This window comes from Podarcis tiliguerta (genome assembly GCF_965153285.1).
Source record: "Podarcis tiliguerta genome assembly, chromosome: 3".
Classification (NCBI taxonomy): domain Eukaryota; kingdom Metazoa; phylum Chordata; class Lepidosauria; order Squamata; family Lacertidae; genus Podarcis; species Podarcis tiliguerta.
In genome coordinates, this window is record NC_139536.1 from 32,165,957 (window position 1) to 32,186,782 (window position 20,826).

General features: G+C 44.5%; 1 protein-coding gene across 2 annotated transcripts in view; it reads left to right on the forward strand.

The window, feature by feature from the left end:
• Positions 1-11,975, forward strand: part of CAPN13 (calpain 13) — a 77,393-nt gene extending 65,418 nt beyond the window's left edge. For both annotated transcript variants that reach the window (XM_083434473.1, XM_083434474.1), the window contains 5 exons: positions 19-97; positions 3,552-3,668; positions 7,510-7,565; positions 10,824-10,877; positions 11,635-11,975. In XM_083434473.1, coding sequence (XP_083290599.1) covers positions 19-97; positions 3,552-3,668; positions 7,510-7,565; positions 10,824-10,850 — 279 coding nt within the window. In that variant the 3' untranslated portion in view covers positions 10,851-10,877; positions 11,635-11,975. The remainder of the gene's footprint in view (positions 1-18; positions 98-3,551; positions 3,669-7,509; positions 7,566-10,823; positions 10,878-11,634) is intronic.
• Positions 11,976-20,826: the final 8,851 nt, after the last annotated feature.

The window sequence follows — 20,826 nt, forward strand, 5'->3', positions numbered from 1 at the left end:
GGTTTAAATATTTTCCAGGACATTTTTGAAAGAGAAGATGAAAATAATTCTGGATTCCTATATATTTCCAATTTGAGAAGAGTAACAGAGCAAGAAGGTATGCTGACAAACTCTGGATGTATTTTCAGTTAAGGCCAATTTAAGTTTTGAAATCTGATACATCTTTGTGGAAACGTTTCCAAAACAGAAATATAGCAAGTGAAGCTTTTCTCCTGATATGGAGATTAGGAATGGAAAACGTTTCACCTACTAAATTGGGGTGTGTGTGTCAGGTTGCCGTGACAGGTGTAGTTCATTTATTTATTTTTTAAAAAATAGCAAACAAACCCTGGTCACAAGCCCTGGAAGAGACAAGAATGGGGGAGATAGGCTAGAGACCTTACTATCATGAATTCCAATTCTGGCGCCTTATGCAGAATGTTGAAGATTGTTTCTTTCATGAAGTCAGAATCCATTGAGTTCGCAATGACATCTGCTGAACAATCCTGGAATTGCAACCAAGCCTCCAACCTTAACCCTTAGCTTCCCCAGTTCCTGATGTTTTGCAGCAGAGTCCTTTGGTAGGTAGATTTATATATGCCAGGGTTACCAGATGTCCCCGTTTCCTGAGGACAGTCCCCGGATTTGCGAATAAGTCCCCGGACAAATTCCATCCGTGGAATGTCCCCAGATTTCATCTAATGTCCCCAGGAAATGCAGCAGCGGCAGTCTCAGCAGCCCAGAGCTGTTGGCTCTGGCTGGCTTCAGGAGCTGCTTGGAAGTCCCCATATGATGGTGGTGCAGGGGCTCTAAGATGCAGCTTCCGGGCTGCCTCCACCTTCCCTGACCCCAGCAACTAAGCTGTGAAGGGAGGCTTCACGCTGCCTATCAGAGCTGGCGTGCAAGCAGAAGGGGACAGGGATCTCTCAGTTAGGCAACAGGAAGCCTCCCTTCCCAGCTGAGGGATCCCCGCCCCCTCCTGCTTGCACGCAAGTAGGAATGGGATTGGGGCTGCTCCGATGGGAAGGGAGGCATTGCGCTGCCTAAGAGATCCCCGTCCCCTCCTGCTTGCATGCAAGTAGCAGTTTGGATGGGGCTGCTCCAAAAGGCAGTGTGAAGCCTCACTTCCCAGCTGAGGGATCCCGGCCCTCTCCTGCTTGCACACAAGTAGGAATGGGATTGGGGCTGCTGCAATGAGAAAGGAGGAATCGCGCTGCCCAAGCCTCACCACCGCTGCTGCTCTCGGCCCTCCTTCTCCGCCTTCCATGCCTGACCCACAGGTCACCGCTTCACCACCACCACCAAAGAACCAACAAGTCAGGGGCTGCCCAGGCTCATGGAAAAAGGAGATAGAAGCCTCGGAGGAAGAGGGAACGTGGCGGTTGAGGTCAAGGCGGCGGCCGCCCCTCTGCCACCGCCATCACTGCAGCATCAACGTCCCGAACATAGTACAGTGGTACCTGTTAAGTGCTTAATTCATTCTGGAGGTCCGTTCTTAACCTGAAACTGTCCTTAACCTGAAGCACCACTTTAGCTAATGGGGCCTCCTGCTGCCGCTGCACCGCTGGAGCACGATTTCTGTTCTCATCCTGAAGCAAAGTTCTTAACCCGAGGTACTATTTCTGGGTTAGCGGAGTCTGTAACCTGAAGCGTATGTAACCTGAAGCATATGTAACCCGAAGTACCACTGTAATTAATTAATTACAGTGGTACCTCGGGTTACATATGCTTCAGGTTGGATAATTAATTAATTAAAGTGCCCCCAGATTCATTGAAAAAAGTCTGGTAACCTTGATATATGCAATCCATCACACTGCACAGAGGAAGCTACGATCCAATAACACTGCCTTAGTGACGAGCATTTAGATTTTTAGATAGCTGCTTAAGCTGCATTATGCCCTTAACATGTTAATTCTTTTCCCCCTCCCCTGGGTGGGGAGTGAAAAAGAAAGTGTGATCAAATGACAGACGCAAACTTAAGTGAGATTGCTCAGAAGGAGAAAGAGGAGAGGAGAGGAGAGGGGGAGTTAGGTGGCTTCTAGAGACTGTTATGATTCCTGGTGTGCAATTGGAGTGGGGGCAGATGCTCTCAATGCCGCTATCTGGAATTTATCACTAATGTGCCGCATAAAGGAAGGTGCGAGGAAGGTATGGTGATAATAAAGACAATAAAGTGTAACACAGGGAGGAAAATTGCATGCTGTGCAGTCCTTGAAGGCAAACAGCAAACAGTACAGGCACTGAACAGAAGAAAGGGAGGTGTGTGTGTCTTTGTAAGTAGTATGAATATAAATATGGCAAAGTCAGCTTCTTTTGCCCCAAGAGCAGAATTCGGGGGAAAGCACAGCCCTCTTTAAGATGTGCTGCTTCTTCCTGCACTTTACAAGTCAGTAGATTCTAGGTTCCTTTGAAGAGGTTCCTTCAACCCGATAAATCCTGCATCTAATTACTGATATGCCGAAGTCAAATGAATTGCAAACATTTGTTTCCGGGCCCAGGATTATGTCATTCATTTCTCTCTCTTCCCCTTTGCCTTCTAAGCAGACAGGAAAGAAAATACTAAGCAGCAGTTTAGCACCCCAGGGATTCCTGTTGCCACTGTAAGCCCTCCTAAGGTCCTGTTCCTTCAGCCAGGGACCTATCATAGAATCATAGAGTTGGAAGAGACCACAAGGGCCATCGAGTCCAACCCCCTGCCAAGCAGGAAACACCATCAGAGCACTCCTGACATATGGTTGTCAAGCCTCTGCTTAAAGACCTCCAAAGGAGGAGACTCCACCACACTCCTTGGCAGCAAATTCCACTGTCAAACAGCTCTTACTGTCAGGAAGTTCTTCCTAATGTTTAGGTGGAATCTTCTTTCTTGTAGTTTGGATCCATTGCTCCGTGTCCGCTTCTCTGGAGCAGCAGAAAACAACCTTTCTCCCTCCTCTATGTGACATCCTTTTATATATTTGAACATGGCTATCATATCCCCCCTTAACCTCCTCTTCTCCAGGCTAAACATGCCCAGCTCCCTTAGCCGTTCCTCATAAGGCATCGTTTCCAGGCCTTTGACCATTTTGGTTGCCCTCCTCTGGACACGTTCCAGTTTGTCAGTGTCCTTCTTGAACTGTGGTGCCCAGAACTGGACACAGTACTCCAGGTGAGGTCTGACCAGAGCAGAATACAGTGGCACTATTACTTCCCTTGATCTAGATGCTATACTCCTATTGATGCAGCCCAGAATTGCATTGGCTACTTGACTGCCCCTTGCCATGAGTTTAGTGTTTGAGTTGCCTAAGGCTCCATCCTATTCCTGGTTACCTGGAAATCAATGAGGCAGAGAAGACATTCCTGCAAGTGTGCTGTTAAGCTGTGACTCTTGTTCACCCACACAATGCTCTTTCCAGATTCTGGGCTCTTATATAAACTTTTTTCTTATATATATATAAAGGAAGTGGCCCTGATTGGAATGTTTGAGGAAGTCGACAACACTCCATTCTCTGCAGTTGGTGAACATTACTGGACAATGTTTCCTTTTTCAATATATTATCATCTCTTCCTTTGCCTTCTCCTGTTGCTGTTTGCAGGTCTGTTCATCAATGACACAACCCTCCAGCTGATGACCGTGCGATATGGTGACTCCTTGATGAGGATAAACTTTCCTGATTTTGTGTGCTGCATGGTTCGTCTTAAGACCATGGCAAGTAAGTTACACACATCGGATGTTCGTAAAAACATTTCCTTAGTTGCTAATACGTTTTAATGATTTTCACTTGATGCAGTAGTTTGGCATCCATTGTTGGAGAAGTGGCTCACTGACTGAATGTTCTGAGGATCAGAAAGTGCACTTTGGCCTATAGTCTGACCATCAGTCATGCTGCCTGGGGCTGAGGGCAGGTGGAGTCCAACAACAATTGGAATGTAGATTTAAACAGAGCAATGACGCAAAATATTACTGTTGTAAAATAGAGCATAATTCAAGCAATTGAATATTCCATCCAATCCAACTCCATTCCCTAAAACATGTTGTGAAGTATAAGCTCTTATTATTTGTGTGAATGTGTGTGTGTTTTGAGGAACAGCCTCATGGTTTGTTGGTTTGCCTGCCTGCAATGGATAGGCAAAGCACTTGAATGTCTGACTTCAAATCAGCTATTTCTATTATTTTATTTATTTATTTATTTATTTATTTATTTATTTATTTATTTTTAAAGTAGGAATAAATCCAAGGATGGAGACATCCAATGCAGAGAGTGACCTTCACCCATTTGTTTTCTAGCTTTGACCCAGCTCTAGGCATGCATAAACAATATGCTAAGTGTGACATTTGTGTAAGGATGTTGATGAGATGTGCATTTGATTGCACATCTAGTTCAAAGGGACACAGCACAAATGCTTTATGGCTGTCACTTGAATGCACATCTGAACAGCGCATATGCCAACAATTTCAAACAAAGGAAGTATCATGTATGCCTTCTTATACACCTGGAGCTTCTTAGCTGGTTTGCAATTACCAAACACAAAACTCTCCTTTCCTTCCTTCAAAAGTGGACTCTTCCAATAAAGAGGCAAAATAAGGGGAGATGGTGACATGAAGACATATGAAAGCTGCACAAAGACCTATATTAAAAGGTTCTCTTAGTCTGAAGTGTGAGGTTGGAAGGTGCCTAGGGAAACTCACATGGGCAATTTTCATATTGCTAAAGAAACAAGCCACTGTCTGGAAAGCGGCTTGTCTCTCTGGAAAGGGAACATGCAGGAGCAAAGCAAATGCTCAAGCTGTGTGAGTGATCTTTGCCTTTGACTGGATCTTACCAGATACCTCTGGAAATCCAATGAGAAAAATCTCAAAGCTTTATTGGCAGAAACATTTAAAAATAAGAAATCAAACTGCAGGACACTGCTCATTTTCTCTTTTTTTCTTTTAAAAAGTTTTATTAAAACTTTTCACATTGCAATTAACCCCCCCCCCCCCAATCTTAGCAAAAGGCAGTAGAAAAGAGAAAAGAAGAAAAAGAAAAGTGCTAGAAGAGTACAGGGTCCTCTCTCACAGATATAGCCTAACTTTTATCCCATACAGAGAAAGATGCACCCTCTAATCACTCACCTGGGAACATTTGCCTCTTCCCTCAGCCTCTCATCCTGGGAGATTTCCCCTTCCCTGCCAGGACACAGGACATTTCCAAGATAGAAGATGCTAAAATTTAATACAATCCCAACTTAAATTATACACGTTTGATAAAAGCATCTTGCATTGTCAGTGGAGGAATAAAATATAACAATTCAAAGTGTTGGTGCTGACCTTTAAAGCCCGAAATGGCCTCGGTCCAGTATACCTAAAGGAGCGTCTCCACCTCCATCGTTCTGCCTGGACACTGAAGTTCAGTGCCGAGGGCCTTCTGGCGGTTCCTTCACTGCGAGAAGCCAAGTTACAGGGAACCAGGCAGAGGGCCTTCTGGGTAGTGGCACCCACCCTGTGGAACGCCCTCCCACCAGATGTCAAAGAGAAAAATAACTACCAAACTTTTAGAAGACATCTAAAGGCAGCCCTGTTTAGGGAAGCTTTTAATGTTTAATAGGTTATTGTATTTTAGTGTTTCATTGGAAGCCACCCAGAGTGGCTGGGGTATAAATAATAAATAATAATAATAATAATAATAATAATAATAATAATAATAATAATTACTTCTTTAAAAGTTATTGGAAGAAAAATCAAAATTCTAAGAATAAGAACCTGTGGGGGGTTGGGGGTGGGGAAAATCCACCGATAATCTTTCTATTTTTATTTTACTGAAAGTTTAAAAACACATTGTGCATTTCTTCAAACACTTGAAAGCGCTGCCAGTGGGATTTACTCAGGAGATGATTACTGATAAATGGAAATAAAGGGCAGCACATCGATAATACGAATTGAGGACAGATAGTTAAATAAATAAAGAGGCTCGTTAGACCATTACTCATGGTCCCTGGAAATCCACCGTAATAACACCTAAATCAAATGCATCTCCCCCTTTATAACTTGCTGTAAAATGGAGGTGGAGATTAAATCGCAGTTAAGACCATAACATTAATGTACCGTTTTACTCTGAGAATACTAGGTCTCCTAAGCCTGCAGTTTAGCTAGAGGCAGGAGAAGGATGCTTACTATATTACTGCAACGGCTGAATATCCCTTTTTGAGTCCATCTTCCGTATCACCTTCTAGCTCACTATGACTAGTAGAAAGCCACAAACAAGGCCAGCTGCTCCTTTTTCTACGCTCCCCACCCCCTTTCTCACAAAGGATGTTGCAAGCAGAATTTATTTCTGCAGCGTGCATAAGTGGACATTACTTTACACAAAACGCTAGCAAAAAGAGCATGTGGCATTCATACAGAGCAGTCTTTTGTTTTGTTTTTTTTGAGATACTGGGTACTTTGCACAACACGCGCATTTGTCCATCTCCTTTGACACAGTGGCCCGGTTCAGACATCGGTTTAAACGATGATTTATTGAAATGAAATCAAAATCAAGCCATGGTTTCGGATCCTAGCTTTCTTCAATAAGCCATAATTTAAACTAATGACACATTCTGGTTTGGACATAACATCAAACTCTGCTTTTAAAAAAAACAACATGTTTCCATTCTCCTCCTCGTGGATGAACTTGAGAAAAGGGAAGGAGACACACACAAGCCCAATGCTGGTATGAATCCCAGTTCTGGGTAGTGAGAGTGCTGGTGCACTCTGGGTCCTGATAGTAGGTTTCTCATAGGCTTCTGGCTGCCACTGAGGGAGCAAAATGCTGGACTAGATGTGCGATTCAGTAGGCTCTTCTTATGCTTTCATGGCTTGCCAAGACTCATTTGCCACTAAACTATGATTTAGCATCATGCATGAACTTGGCCAAAGTCAATGAGAAACAGCTGTCCTCTTAGGCGGTTTCTGTTCATTTCGGTGGTGCTTGAACACACCTGTGGCTCCATTAGGGTCGGAGTCCAGGGCCCAACTCCAGGGCCCTACAGCCAGCCGCTGCCCCTCTTCCCACAAAAAGCAAGTACCTGAAGAGACAGATGGTGGAGACAGGCATGATGGGAGCCTTCATAGCACAGCGGGTCCACCTAAATGAGAAGGAGAGAAAGAATGTCTGAGAAAGACAGGGCTGGATTAACCAGTAAGCAAAATAAGCACATAAACCATATGGTGCAGCTGAAAAAAAGCTCCCACAATAACAGACTCTCCAAGTGCCCCTATTTTCCAGAGACAGTCCCGGTTTTACAGAAGCCGTCCCAGTTTCTGATTTGATCCCAGAATGTCCTGCTTTTCCTGAGGACATCCCTGTTTTCATCGGAGAAATGTTGGAGGGTATGGAGTTATGCAACCGCATAGCCAAGGACATAGTAATTATACAACCTTTAGAAGACATCTGAAGGCAGCCCTAGATAGTGAAGTTTTTCAAATGTTTTATTATGGTTTTATATATGCTAGAAGCCACCACTCCCCCCCCCTATAGTTTTACAAACTATTCTATTTTCTTGCAAGTTGAAGCTTTGTTTTGTTCTCTCTAGAGGCATTTCGCAATTTATCTGCAGATGGGAAAGGAATCTATTTCACTGAAGATCAGGCAAGTGGTGCTTAATTCCATTTCCCTCTTTTCCGTTATTGTTCGTAGTAGCTTGTTTTTATCCTTGGAAACCAAATGCCTTTCCTTCTCAAATGAGATTGAAACAGGTTTATTAAAAAATAAAACGGAGGGGGGAGAGAACACAAAACCTAAACTGGAATAGGCATTCATAGCAGATTTTGAATGCATATTTCATTGTGTCTGGAGGTATGGATTCACATTTCAGGATTTGCCAATTTAGAAAGAACTATTCATATCAGCAAGTCCATTAAATGAAGGCAAAAGGGGGCTTAGCAACAGATTTTTATTCTCTCTTCGGTACTTAATACTTCAGAATTGAGGTTTTTCAAATGCAGAACATGATGCTTTGATGAGGTTGCTCAAGAGTGGAATTCTCACTCCAAAGTATCTCCAGTAATACCTCTAGAGATCTCTGTACGTTTATACTTTAAGGAACAAATGAGAGAGATTTAATGTATTTTTAATCTCGGAAGCCACCCAGAGTGGCTGGGGAAACCCAGCCAGATGGGCTGAGTACAAATAATAAAATAATAAAAGAAGTAGAAGTAAAAGTAGAAGTAAGATTTAAAATAAATTTTAAAAATCACCATATCTGGTTAATTCAGCATTGAGGAAGAAAATTGCATTTTCAGTGCGAATGTTACATCTTACAAGCCACCCAAGATGTTCTACAAAGACATGTCAATGCAATTCACTGTCAATAAACAAACAAAAGCCCCTAAGTCTTTGGCTAGAGGTGGCCAGTGTGGTGGGGCAGAGTTTACCTTCCAATGCCAGCCACTGTGACTTTCCTGGATGGGGCTAGAATGGGTCAGAGTGGAAACGAGTTGAGGTTCTGTGGATGCACCAACAGAAGCACTCGATTGGCTCTGCCAGGATATCCACACAGCTCCAACTTCAGCACTGCCCTGATCTCACAGCTGGGGAGGGGAGGCTTAAACTTCACCTTAAGAATCAGAAAGAAGGTCTGGCTCATTAAACAGCAAAATAAAACTGAAAAGGTCACGTCCAACAGACTTAAATAGATGTATTAATCCATTTAGAACACCCTCTACTGACATTTTAGCTGTCTGAAGAATAGTGTTGAAGAATCATAAATCACACACTGTTTATTTGGATCCAGATTATTCTATGGTTCTTTATATGTTGTGGAAATATTATTTTGACATAGGTTTTGTTTATAGACTTATCTGTTTTAGTTATTGCATTACAGAGTTCTTATATTCTGGATTTTTGTTTCTTCCCATCTTTTTTACTATAAGGTTCAGCTCCATTTTTATATAATAAGATTGTGTTAACACATTTATGGGCAGCACAGATACTATTTTTTGAGTATGCAGAGTCTGATTATTAAGCTTATTTAAGTCTGTTAACTTCATTTTGTTCATTTGTTTGTTTTACGTTAAAGCTCTCCTCCTCAGCACCCATGCCTTTTATTTATTTTGTGTTTCAAAAACTCACAATGCAATTGCTAATCACATTGCCATTACTGTAATATATATTTAGGCTCACTGACCTGGTACAGGCAACTTCTAGTCTCCCCTGTAGCAGCCGGTCCAGTCCACAAGCGCATGTGATTGCAGTGCTAGACGTGACCATTTTGAGTGTGGAGGAAAACCATCTCAAGCGTGGCAAGGAGGGGAAAATGTGCATCATTAAGGTTTCAATGACAGCCTCAGGAAAGTCACAGGCTATTGAACTAACGTTGGGTGCTGGCTCAGCAGTCTCTATGCCACCTGATTCAATCTACTTTCATTACTTAAGAAATGCACCATTTACTGAGCTACAGTTGGGCTGTTACTTGGGAAAACAGGTTCCTGTGTGCAACTGCCTGCTTCACATGTAACTTTTGGTACGTGCTGTATACCTGCAGAGTTTCATGTTGCCCCAAAATGCCCTCTTAACCTTGGCAGAGATTTATTTCCTGCAATTAACCTCAAGGGTGTTAAGAAGCACTTTGGTTCCCTCAATCACAAAATTGTTGTTGTTGTTTAGTTGTGTCCGACTCTTCGTGACCCCATGGACCAGAGCACGCCAGGCACTCCTGTCTTCCACTGCCTACCGTGGTTTGGTCAGACTCTTGTTGGTAGCTTCGAGAACACTGTTCAACCATCTCATCCTCTGTCATCCCCTTCTCCTTGTGCCCTTCATCTTTCCCAACATCAGGGTCTTTTCCAGGGAGTCTTCTCATCTCATGAGGTGGCCAAAGTATTGGAGCCTCAGCTTCAGGGTCTGTCCTTCCAGTGAGCACTCAGGGCTCCTTAAGAATGGAGAGGTTTGATCTTCTTGCAGTCCATGAGACTAGTCATTTTTTTTTAAAAAAAAAACACCTTTTAATTTTCATTGATTTTTTTTAATGCAATAAATCGAGCATCCAAAGCAACTGTGTACAAAGTCTGAGTTTCATGGCCATATAATAGCAATACTCATAAGACTGAGACATTGAGAATGGATGCATTTCAATGGGACTTAAACAAGAGTAAGGTCACAGCCACACCACTGGTGAAATGTAATGTAGCACTAAGAAGATGGTTTCACCAGTACATGCATTTCTGCTTGCCAAAGAAAACACTCTCCCCCCACCCCCATTCTGGGGGTTCCCCTGATCCTACAGATGATTTGTGAGGTGTACATGGTGGAAGAGGGGAAGGGGAGAAGAGGAAACCCTCGAGATCCACAGGTTCCCCATCCCTGCTGTGTGATATTTGACAATACATGTGAATTTGTCCACAAAGTTAAAATGCAACATGTGACAGCTCATTGTATGTTGCCGCCACCATTGACATTTCAGGAACCTTGTCCAAAAAAAGGTCCCTCGCTAGCTGCATAATACTAGAGATTGGTCTCCATTTGGTATTGCTACCTATAATTTCTTAATGCCTGTTTTTGATAGACCTGCTTGAGCAGAGGGAAATACAATATTGCCTTTAATCAACAGAGCTTAAAGCTCTGTTGGTGCGAGATGTGGTCATCTAGAATTATTACAGGAAATCAAGTCAGCAGTTATGAGGGGGAAAATCAGATAATGGCAGAAAAGTAAGACTGAAGAGGGAAATGGTCTCACAAATAACAGGACTGAGGGGAACAGTTTCCACCACCACTTTTGAAAAATCAATTTCTGCTTTAGAATAAAAATATGTTGACATTTTATGCAGCCCTATTTTTCTTGCTACATTTTACTGTGAATTTATAAATGCATTGATTTTCCCCTCTCTTTTGTCCTTCCCTTTCTCCTAGTGGATGACGATGACAATGTACTGCTAAGCAAGTGACAATGCTCTATAAATGCTGGTAAGCATTTAAACAAATGCTGTTATATATAAAGTTTCTCTTCCAAAACCTCTTTCTCAAAGGCTTTAATATCAAACAGTGTATTGGGGAAGGACACTTTTTGCAGAATTCAATCTGTTAAATAAGAAGTCCTAGCATGGAAAGTGCATTTTCTGATGGTCCCTGCTCACTTTCTTTGGTTGGCTGTTCAAAATGCATGCTACAAGTTGCTGAAAATATAAATCACCACCTTCACCGCATCCTCCACCAACAAGAAGCTCACTTAATATGTTCTTACCACTTTGACAGAAGCCCCAGATCAGAGGCCAAGGTTGTTGCCACCATTTCCCCTCCCCGGACAAGGTGCCATCCCAATACACTTGGAGCAATGGCGAGGCACGTAGAATATGCACATGTAAATAAGTTGCCATTGTTGTAGACAATTAAGGTGCAGAGCATTCATAGCAAGATTCTACTCTATGATGGGAGTCAAATGGGCGGATGGAAGGAAATCTGCTGGATAGGCCATTCTCAACAGATTCCTCCGAGATCCCTACTCAGCAGTGCTACTTGATTCAAGTTGCCATCCTGTGCACACTTACCCAGGAATAAGTGCTACTGAATGAAATGGAATACATATATTTCCAAACAAACATGCCTATGACTGTGCTACCCACCATTAATGAACCCTATCCATAATGCGGCCCGATCCTTTCATTGAGAATGAAAATCAGGAGGGACTCTGGTGTTTATATATTGTTCTTTTTCTTTTTTCAAGCTGAAGAGGTGTGAAGAATGACAAATGAAGAATGACAAGTGAAGTGGCTGTGTCATCACTGCAGCCTCTCTACGATGGCAGGGCGGCAGAGGGAGTAGCCACTGCTGAAACTATGGAGCACATCCAAATGTAGTGCAGTGGTTAAACTGCTAGATTTGTCCAGCTGATAAGGGGTGTAGTTTTCCTGCTCTTTTTTAAAATAAAGTTTTTCTATTGGTTTTATACATTTTAACTTTAACCATTTCAAACATTAAAATAAAAGGTTCTTTCAAACCTTCGGACCTCCTTCCCTCCCTCCATGGGTTCCATATTTAAAATGAAAATTTCTGCATCTTTTACCATAATCCATCTGTTATATATCTATAGTTACCATAATTAATTCCACATTACAAGTGTCGTTACATCCCTGCCAATGTTTTTAACTGTTTACAGTGGTCTTTTCAATAAATTAGGAATTTACTCCAATCTTTTGAAAATACTTGATCTTCCTGGTTTCTGATGTTCCCCGTCAGTTTCGCCATCTCTGCATACTCCCATCAGTTTTGTCTGCCATTCTTCTCTTGTTGGCACTTCTCTTTACTTCCATCTCTGGTAGTTTTCCTGCTCTTTACTGGGATGGGGCAGTGTGGCTTCAAGCTCAGGGAATTATGGGTACTCTGGCAAAGCCAATCAGGTGCTCTTTGGGATGTGCCCATGAAGCCTTGGCCTCCCTGCCACCCTGCCCCACACCCTGAAGCCGTTTTCATCCCATTAGGAGTTATTCTCCAACTGCATAGCTTCAAGAGTCAATTTTCTTGTTTTCCTCTTCTCTGCCCTCCCCATTCCCTTGTTGCTTGTGTGTCATGTCTTTAAGATTGTAAGCCTGGGGGCAGAGGTTGTCTCTCCTTTTTATATTGATCTGTAGGCTGCTCTGGGAACCCTTTCATTTAAAGGTGTGTATGTGTTTGTGTGCGCCTGCACATGCATGCATACAGTAAGAGGTGGTTGATTTTTTAATACTTCATAACCTGCTGCATTGCATACCAGCTAATCGGTGCAGAATGCAGTTCCACAGGCTGCCTGTGTAATTTGCACTCAATAATCCATGGCGAGCTTACTTTGAAAGCAAATAAACAGAAAATTCTATAGCATTTCATTAAAATTCCATTAAAGCAGCAATGCATAGACATTCGCGGAGATTCACCTGGTTCCAATATTTAACAACTCAGTCTGTGATTTTGGGGCTTTGGCTGCACATCCCTCTTTTGCTGCAGAAGGAAACAGGTGGGCTGCTATGGGTCACAAAGTGGAGACTGAAAACATGCATGACGATGTGGTACATCCCTCTGTCTCCAACCCTGTTAGATCAAGGCACTCTCGTGCCTTAAACCCTATCCAGTTCCAGGGAATTGCTGGTGGGGCGAGTGCTCTGGCACTCAGGTGCTGCTTGTAGGCTTCCCATACACACCTGAGTGGCCACTGTAAGAACAGGGTGCTAGATGGCCCTTTGGCCTGATCCAACATGCTCTGCATATGTTCTTATCCCAACAGAGTGGACATGCCTCTAATAGTGACAACACCAAAGTGCAGAAATTGAGGGTCCTTAAATGGTACCCGGAACTGATTATAAGGTAAGCTCAAGTGGCAACAGAGCTCAGAATCAGCTTCTGAGCACCACAAGCTGTTGTGAGAAGGAAGAGGTGCTCCTAGAAGACACTGAGCAAGGCCTCTCTCCCACCCCACAAGACTTGGGACATTGCAACAGCAGCATCACAGTATAAAGCTAAGATGAAATCCCCAACCCAAATTTAGTGGCTGGCTTTGGGCTCTGTGTGACACGTGTCCCACTTCTCACACTCCATTCTACAGCATAGTTTTGGTGTTCTCTACAGCATGATGGTGGGACGCGGGTGGCGCTGTGGTCCAAATCACAGTCTAGGGCTTGCCGATCAGAAGGTTGGCGGTTCAAATCCCCATGATGGGGTGAGCGCCCGTTGTTTAGTCCCTGCTCCTGCCAACCTAGCAGTTCGAAAGCACGTAGTGCAAGTAGATAAATAGGTACCGCTCCGGCGGGAAGGTAAATGGTGTTTCCGTGCGCTGCTCTGGTTCGCCAGAAGTGGCTTAGTCATGCTGGCCACATGACCCGGAAGCTGTACGCCGACTCCCTCGGCCAATAAAGCAAGATGAGCGCCCCAACCCCAGAGTCATCTGCAACTGGACCTAATGGTCAGGGGTCCCTTTACCTTTACCTTTACAGCATGGCAGCAGTGGAACCGCACTGGTCACGCCACCCTAAAATCACCTCTGATTCAACACCACATTACAGGCAGAGGATGTGCAGGTGGGAAGGGGCTCCTCCTTAGTTTTCCAAGGGTGTGCAAATTCTTTGGAAGTTTTCAGGGAAACTCACTTTGTTTCTTTGTGCCCAAGTGGTGTAGAAAAATAATAAATCACCACCACTTTCTGCCAAAGAGTTCACACACAGAGAAAAAAACCTTTCCACAAATTCCACTGCTCCCTAAAGTTTCAGAGGCTCAGAACCATATCACCAAGTTCTTATCTACTTGAGCCATTCCCTGTGACCTAATAATAAATTGGGCTGTCCACGCTGCAATTCAATAGAATGAAGATGTTGTAGGAGGCAGTCGTTGATACAGCTCTTTTGCCCTTTCTCATTTCTGTATTTCTGTGGTGGGCTAGCTAGAAAGTAACATAGTTAGGGGTCGTATATTCCAGTTGAGGTCAGTGGCACTGCTCACATTCATATCGCTTAATATCTGTGGTAAAGCTATTCCAGGTTCTGGCCCCTACATGTGAATTTGGATTTCTTTTCCCATTACAGACCTGAGATTGCATATTGCAATTTCTCAGTGGCAGGAGCTAATAATTCATTAGAGCCAGGCTGAGCATGGCCGCCTGTGTGCAGAATAAGACAATTGGCAGTGCACTTGATTTATACCTCCAGCTTAGCTAATTAAGCAATAATTCAAGGGGAATCCATCATTGTGACAGCTTTGTTGATCAACCATCCCCAAGCAAAGTCAAAGGTGTTCAGTAGCTTGGGGAGGAAAACCCAGGTCAATAATGAAAGCTGCTAAGATGGGAGTGTAGAACATACCAATGATTGTGTCTGTGTTTTAAAAAAACAATGGATAGAAGCTTAATGCTTTCATAAGCACGTCTTCCTATACGCATAAATAATGTAAGGCTGTTGTCACACTGCAGTTTGTGTGGCTGCCAATAGGTGGCCCTGCCAACTGCAGTATTGCAACAGAACAACAGGTGAGTGAGCAAGCACTATCTGAAGTCCCCCCTCTTTTAAAGGGGGTTGGGGTGAACTGGGGGGGGGGAGGGGAATGGGCTGGGGAGGGGAGGGGAGGTTTGGGTGAGCTATGAGAGGCTAGGTGAGTGGGATAAAGGGAAGAGGGATTGGCCAGGTGTGAGGGAAGGTGGTTGGTGAGTAGGCAGGGTTGGTGAACAGGGACGGCAGCCCCTAATGCAGGCTTCCTCAACCTTGGCCCTCCATATGTTTTTGGCCTACAACTCCCATGATCCCTAGCTAGCAGGACTAGCGGTCAGGGATGCTGGGAATTGTAGTCTCAAAACATCTGGAGAGCCGAGATTGAGGAAGCCTGCCCTAGTGCATCCATATATGTACGGAAACACAACCTGCTTATTACATTTATATACCTTTCCTCCATGGAGCTTAATGTGGCCTGCATGGCTCTCTTCTGCTCCATTTTATCCTCAGAGAACCCTGTGAGGTAGGCTAGGCTGAGAGGCAGTGACTGGCCCAAGGTCACCCAGTGAGTTTCATGGTGGAGCAGGGATTTGAACCCTGGTCTCCCTGCTCTTAAGTCCAACACTCTAACCACTGCACTACATTGGCTGTCTATAGCAACAGAGTCAGGATATATTTTCATGGGAGTGTCTTGCTGGAATGGGTTTAGAGAAGCAGCCAATAACACTGCAGGTTTCATGTGCTGTTTGCCTTTTACATGTGGTTTGAAATCCCGTTCAATGAATGTCTGGAAGGTGGACAGTATTGCACCTAATATCCCAATCCACAACTGCATTCATTCACTACCACTTTATACACAGAAGCTGCGCATGTACAAACAGTGCATGCATAAGCTCTCTTTACATGGTCAGGGATGCCAGTTTTTACAAGATCCAAGACTACACATACAGGGCTGCACAGCTTGTAGGCTTCATGCACAGAATCATTAAGTACACAGAGGTCAGAGGCCAGGACACCAGCAAAATCTTATTTTCCTCTCCCTGTGTTCATGGCTCCACACTGTGCAAAACAGGGTTTTGTGTACTTCCAAACAGTCAGCAGCAATTACCATTGTACTCGTTTTGCAAAGCTCTGTGGACCTTTGCGAGAGTTCATGCATCTTATATTTGCATGTGTATTTTATGACCTTGCCAAAGGGGCACCTCACTACTCTCTCTTTGCTACCTCTCTACACACATTTTAAAAAAAAATAAAAACACACAAATGGGGAAGTGAGGCAAATCTCTCTCTCTCTCTCTCTCTCTCTGTCTGTCTCTGAGTTACCCAGTGCTTGTGTGGTGTGACAGTGACATCTAGTGAATTTTGTGCCAACCACAGTTGTTGCTTGCTGATTTTCCTGTCAAAAACAGCCTTTGCTATTTTTGGAATGCCAGGATTGGATGGAACAGTGGACTGGCACTGTGGAGCCGCCCGGACTCACCCCACCCTGTCAGCTGCACCTGCCTAAAAACAGTGAAAACTAAAACTATGCTGAATGCCATATTAACCCATCAATTCTGGGACCAGGTTTCCCATTAATCTTGCAGTTTGCAGGTGTCTCCAAGGCTCTGTTTTCATAGTAGGTCTCATTGTGTTGGTGCTATGTGCCCTTTTACAGTGACATGGTCACATTCTACACAGGCAAAGGATGCCCAGCTACAACCTAGTGAATCACGATGAAGCTTACCTCCGGGAGTGCCGCGCTTCCAGAGATCCTTGCAGTGGCTCCACCATGGACAGAACCGACACCAAATTCAAATTGTGGAAGCATTTCCTGGCTTCTCTATTGTTTGGGATTTCAAGACCTGGAAGGGATAAAGTTCCCATAACAGAATTTAAATCAAGGATGTGAAAGCTGTGGTGTTGGTGTCAAACAACATAAGCAGGGCCATAGGTTTGCCAGCTCTGTCGAAGGGATGACAATAAGAGTTTGGAACAAGAGGGTGGGGGGGGAGTGAAGTAACGTATAACCCAAGTAAAGGTATTCGCACCCTATGCTTTCTAGTTGTGTTTTGAAGTGAATATTCCCAGCATTCTCTTTGAGGCATCCATCAAGCCCACTTTGAACTCTACTCAATTGTTTTACTCACGGTTCACGGTGAGCTTCTTCTTCTTACTGTAACCCAATGTCCCAGCTGTGAAATGTTGGTGGGAATCTCCTGGTAGCTTAGCAGATGTCACTAAAGCAGTTTAAACTAATCCACCCAAATACGCTCAATACAAGCACACATAAGAGACCAAGCCCAGGCCATAGCTTTATGTGGCAGGTGCTGATTAGGTATCACAGAATTGTAGAAGAGTCGGAAAGGACCTTGAGGGTCATCTAGTCCAACCCCCTGCAGTGCAGGAATACACAGCTGTCCCGTACGGGAATCGAACCTGCAACCTTGGCATTATCAGCACCACTCTCTAACAGACTGAGCTATGCAGAGGGAAGAGAGGGAAGCGGGAAAGGTGTTTGCACACACTTTGACAACACTGCTTTTTAATTCATCCTGGCATATGCCTAAAGAAAGCAATGTAACCACATCCACTTTGCCCAAAGCCAGCCCGATCTGGCACCTCCTACCTCTGAACTGTGGAAGCTGGTCATTGTAAGAACAACAGTTTAAGAATTGAGGCCCGAGTTTGATTCCCTCCCGACATTTCACTCCCTGTCCTCTTTCCCATGTGTGTCATATTTTTCTTAGATTGTAAGCCCGCGGGCAAGGACTCACTTGCTCAGGGGCAGCCCAAGACATTCTGGCACCTGAGGCAAATCACAAAATGGTATGTCTCCACCCATCCACCCCTGGGAAGAAGATCTACACCAGGAAGAAAAAAGGGGGGAGGGATAAATATCAACTTCTAGAACAGGGGATGGGAGGAGACGAGCAGTGCCTCCTGTTGTCAGGTTCGGGGAATCAGATCCCTCCCATGGTGGCAGCCCAGAATCAGAGAAAGGATAAAAGTTCTTACCAAACAATTTATTCAATAATTTGCAGAGAATGACGAAGGAATGCAGCCTTGATGGCATTGCTCCAAGTAAAGTTGCACCGCCCTACGTCTCCCTTATTCAACGTCACTCCTGCCTTGGTTAATCTGAGCTTTCTGCCTCTGAGCTCTCTGTTCTAATACCCTGGTCTTGGGGGGGGGGGGGTCAGGAATGCTTTCCATGGACACTGTCAGCTGTCTCTCCTCCTCTTCCTGCTGTTCCCCTTCCAGCATTTCCCAGCTTCTACCTTCTGCAGACCCTTCTGCAAACCACTGTTCTAAATCTATACTGTCCTCCTGTTCTGAGGAAGGTGCAGGAGAAGTGGGGGGGGGGACCACTCCTCTTCAGTCCAATCCCTGACATCTATTCAACCAGATGCTGCTGCTGTGGAGGTAGCGTTTTGGGGACGTTGCCAAGGAGGTGGCAGATTGGCCTCCAAGGAGTGTACTGCAGCTGCTGTTGGCCCCATGGCAGTAGGTGATGCAATCTTTGGAGGCCGGATCCTGCCTCTGGAGTCGGTTGCCTCACCATGCCTCATCGGTGGGGACAGACTTAGCCTTGATTTAATGGACTGTATGTCAGCCCCTCTGGGAGCCTACTTGGATAAAAAGTGGGGTACAAGTACTCCAAATAAACATATTAACTAAATAAATTTGAGTACTACAGAATAAATCATTGGTAAACAAGCAGCTTCAGGTGCCAACTCTCTCGGACCCTAGGTGCCCGAGCACCCACAAAAATCCCCAAGAAGGGGCAGGGTGTTAGGATATAGTTCCGTACCACCTTAAAAGGGAAAAGGCTGTTGTGTGTCACATGCCTTTTTGTATATAGCTTTTGTATTGTGGCTGTTTTCCTGGACACGGAGGCAAGCAGTCATGTTTTTCCTTTGTTCTGAACTACGTTGAATAAAGCTGTAAATATGCTCTCTCTCTGTCTGCATCTTTCATTGTGGAGACTTGCACACTCTGCTGAAAGGGTGTGCATGGGTCTTGGAACGTCTCTGAGGCTTGTGTCGCTAATTGACTGATGCTGTTCCACGGGAGACCGGTGATCGTCCGGAGACAACTGGAGGCCTGCCTGATGCCTTCATCTCCCTGGCAGTATCCCAACACAGGACATCTACAAATTTCAGTGCCAGGGCAAAGTGGATCAAAATATATTGAGAGCAGCTTGACTCTCCTTGCAATCAGTTTACCAGTGAGGTGTCCAGTCAGATGATGGGAGGCGGGCATACCTGGGGATTCCCTCTCTGTATAAATCGTGGTTCATCGGTCTACCACCGAAGCTACAGCTTCTGGAGCAATCAGAAACTGGAACATCAGTGTCCTAGCTTTGGTATCCTATATCCAGAATGAGTATCCAAGTATTTCAGCAGCCTGATATATATTTTCAAAATTGTTTTGTTATTCTTATTCTTCGTCAAACTACAGAAAGGGATTTTTTAAAAGGTCATTCTAATAGTGGAGCCAATATGGCCAGGATCAAGCTCTCTCCTAAATCCTGTTGTCAAGATGCCAGCTGTAGGGAAAAGGCAAGAAAAGGGTGACATGATAGAAATTAATAAAATTATGGAACCTGCTTCCACAGGAGGCGGCGATGGCTACCAAACTGGATGGACAGGGCCTAGCCATGATGGCTAGGCTCTGTCTCCACAGTCAGAGGCAGCAATGCTTCTGAAATCCAGTTGCTGGAAACCACAGGAGAGGAGAGAGGCTTCGGCCCAGTATCCCTGAGGGAGCATCTCCCCCCCCCCCCAATCGTACAGCCCGGACACTGAGGTCCAGCTCCAAGGGCCTTCTGGTTGTTCCCTCACTGAGAGAAGTGAGGTTATAGGGAACCAGGCAGAGGGCCTTCTTGGTAGTGGCACCCGCCCTGTGGAAGGCCCTCCCATCAGATGTCAAGGAAATAAACAACTACCTGACTTTTAGAAAACATCTGAAGGCAGCCCTGCTATGGGAAGTTTTTAATGTTTGATGTTTTAATATTCTGTTGAGAGCTGCCCGGAGTGGCTGGGGAGGCCTGGGCAGATGGGTGGGGTGTAAGTAATAAATTGGCCTCATCCAGCAGGCTCTTATGTTCTTTTCAAAAGCCCTGAAAGAGATTTCCTTTGAGATGCAGCCAGACTCAACACAGTAAACTGTATAATTCCCTTGTAAAGTAGGTATGTCCTGCAGATGGCAGCCTAGAGCTGGGGAATGATTGCCAGGAACCCGTTTGTTATATTTTAGGCAAAGGACGAAAGCTAAGGCTCCCTATCCTGACCTGATCTTGCTCAATGCTTCCTTTTCCATTAAGTCATGGCTATACCTTTAAAGCATGTTCAAAGCACCTTCTTTGCTTCAAAGAATTCTGGGTATTGAAAGCTGTCAAGGGTTGCTGGGAAATGTAACTCTGTGGGGTTAAATTCCAGGGCCCAGAATTCTTTGAGGAAAAGAATGTCATGGATACTTTAAGTTGAGGTTCGAGCATTTGAATCATAGAATTGTAGAGCTGGAAGGGACCACAAGGGTCAAGTTCAACCCCCTTCAAATTTGCCTCAAAGTGTAGTGTATATGTAGCCTGTATCTGCAAATTCCAGCACTGGTTGGTGCCCATTGGGAGAGAGCAAATGACAGAAAGCACCGAATGATTCAAGCTTTGCTCTCATTTTCCTCCTTGCTGAATTCTACAAAGGGCAACCCTTAGAATAAGGAGGAAGCATGGGCGTAGTTGGGTGGGCATGGGACAGCTGCCCCCCCCCAATAATCAATGAAAATCAATAAAAATACTTACTGTATTTTTCGCTCCATAAGACGCACCTTTTCCCCTCCTAAAAAGTAAGGGGAAATGTGTGTGCATCTTATGGAGTGAATGCAGGAGGGACTGACAGGCTGCCCTCTATCCCTCCTTCCGGCTCATTGTAAAGCCAGCAAGAGCTGTTGCTGCTGACAGGATCTGCCCAGCGGGTCTGCGGCTCTTG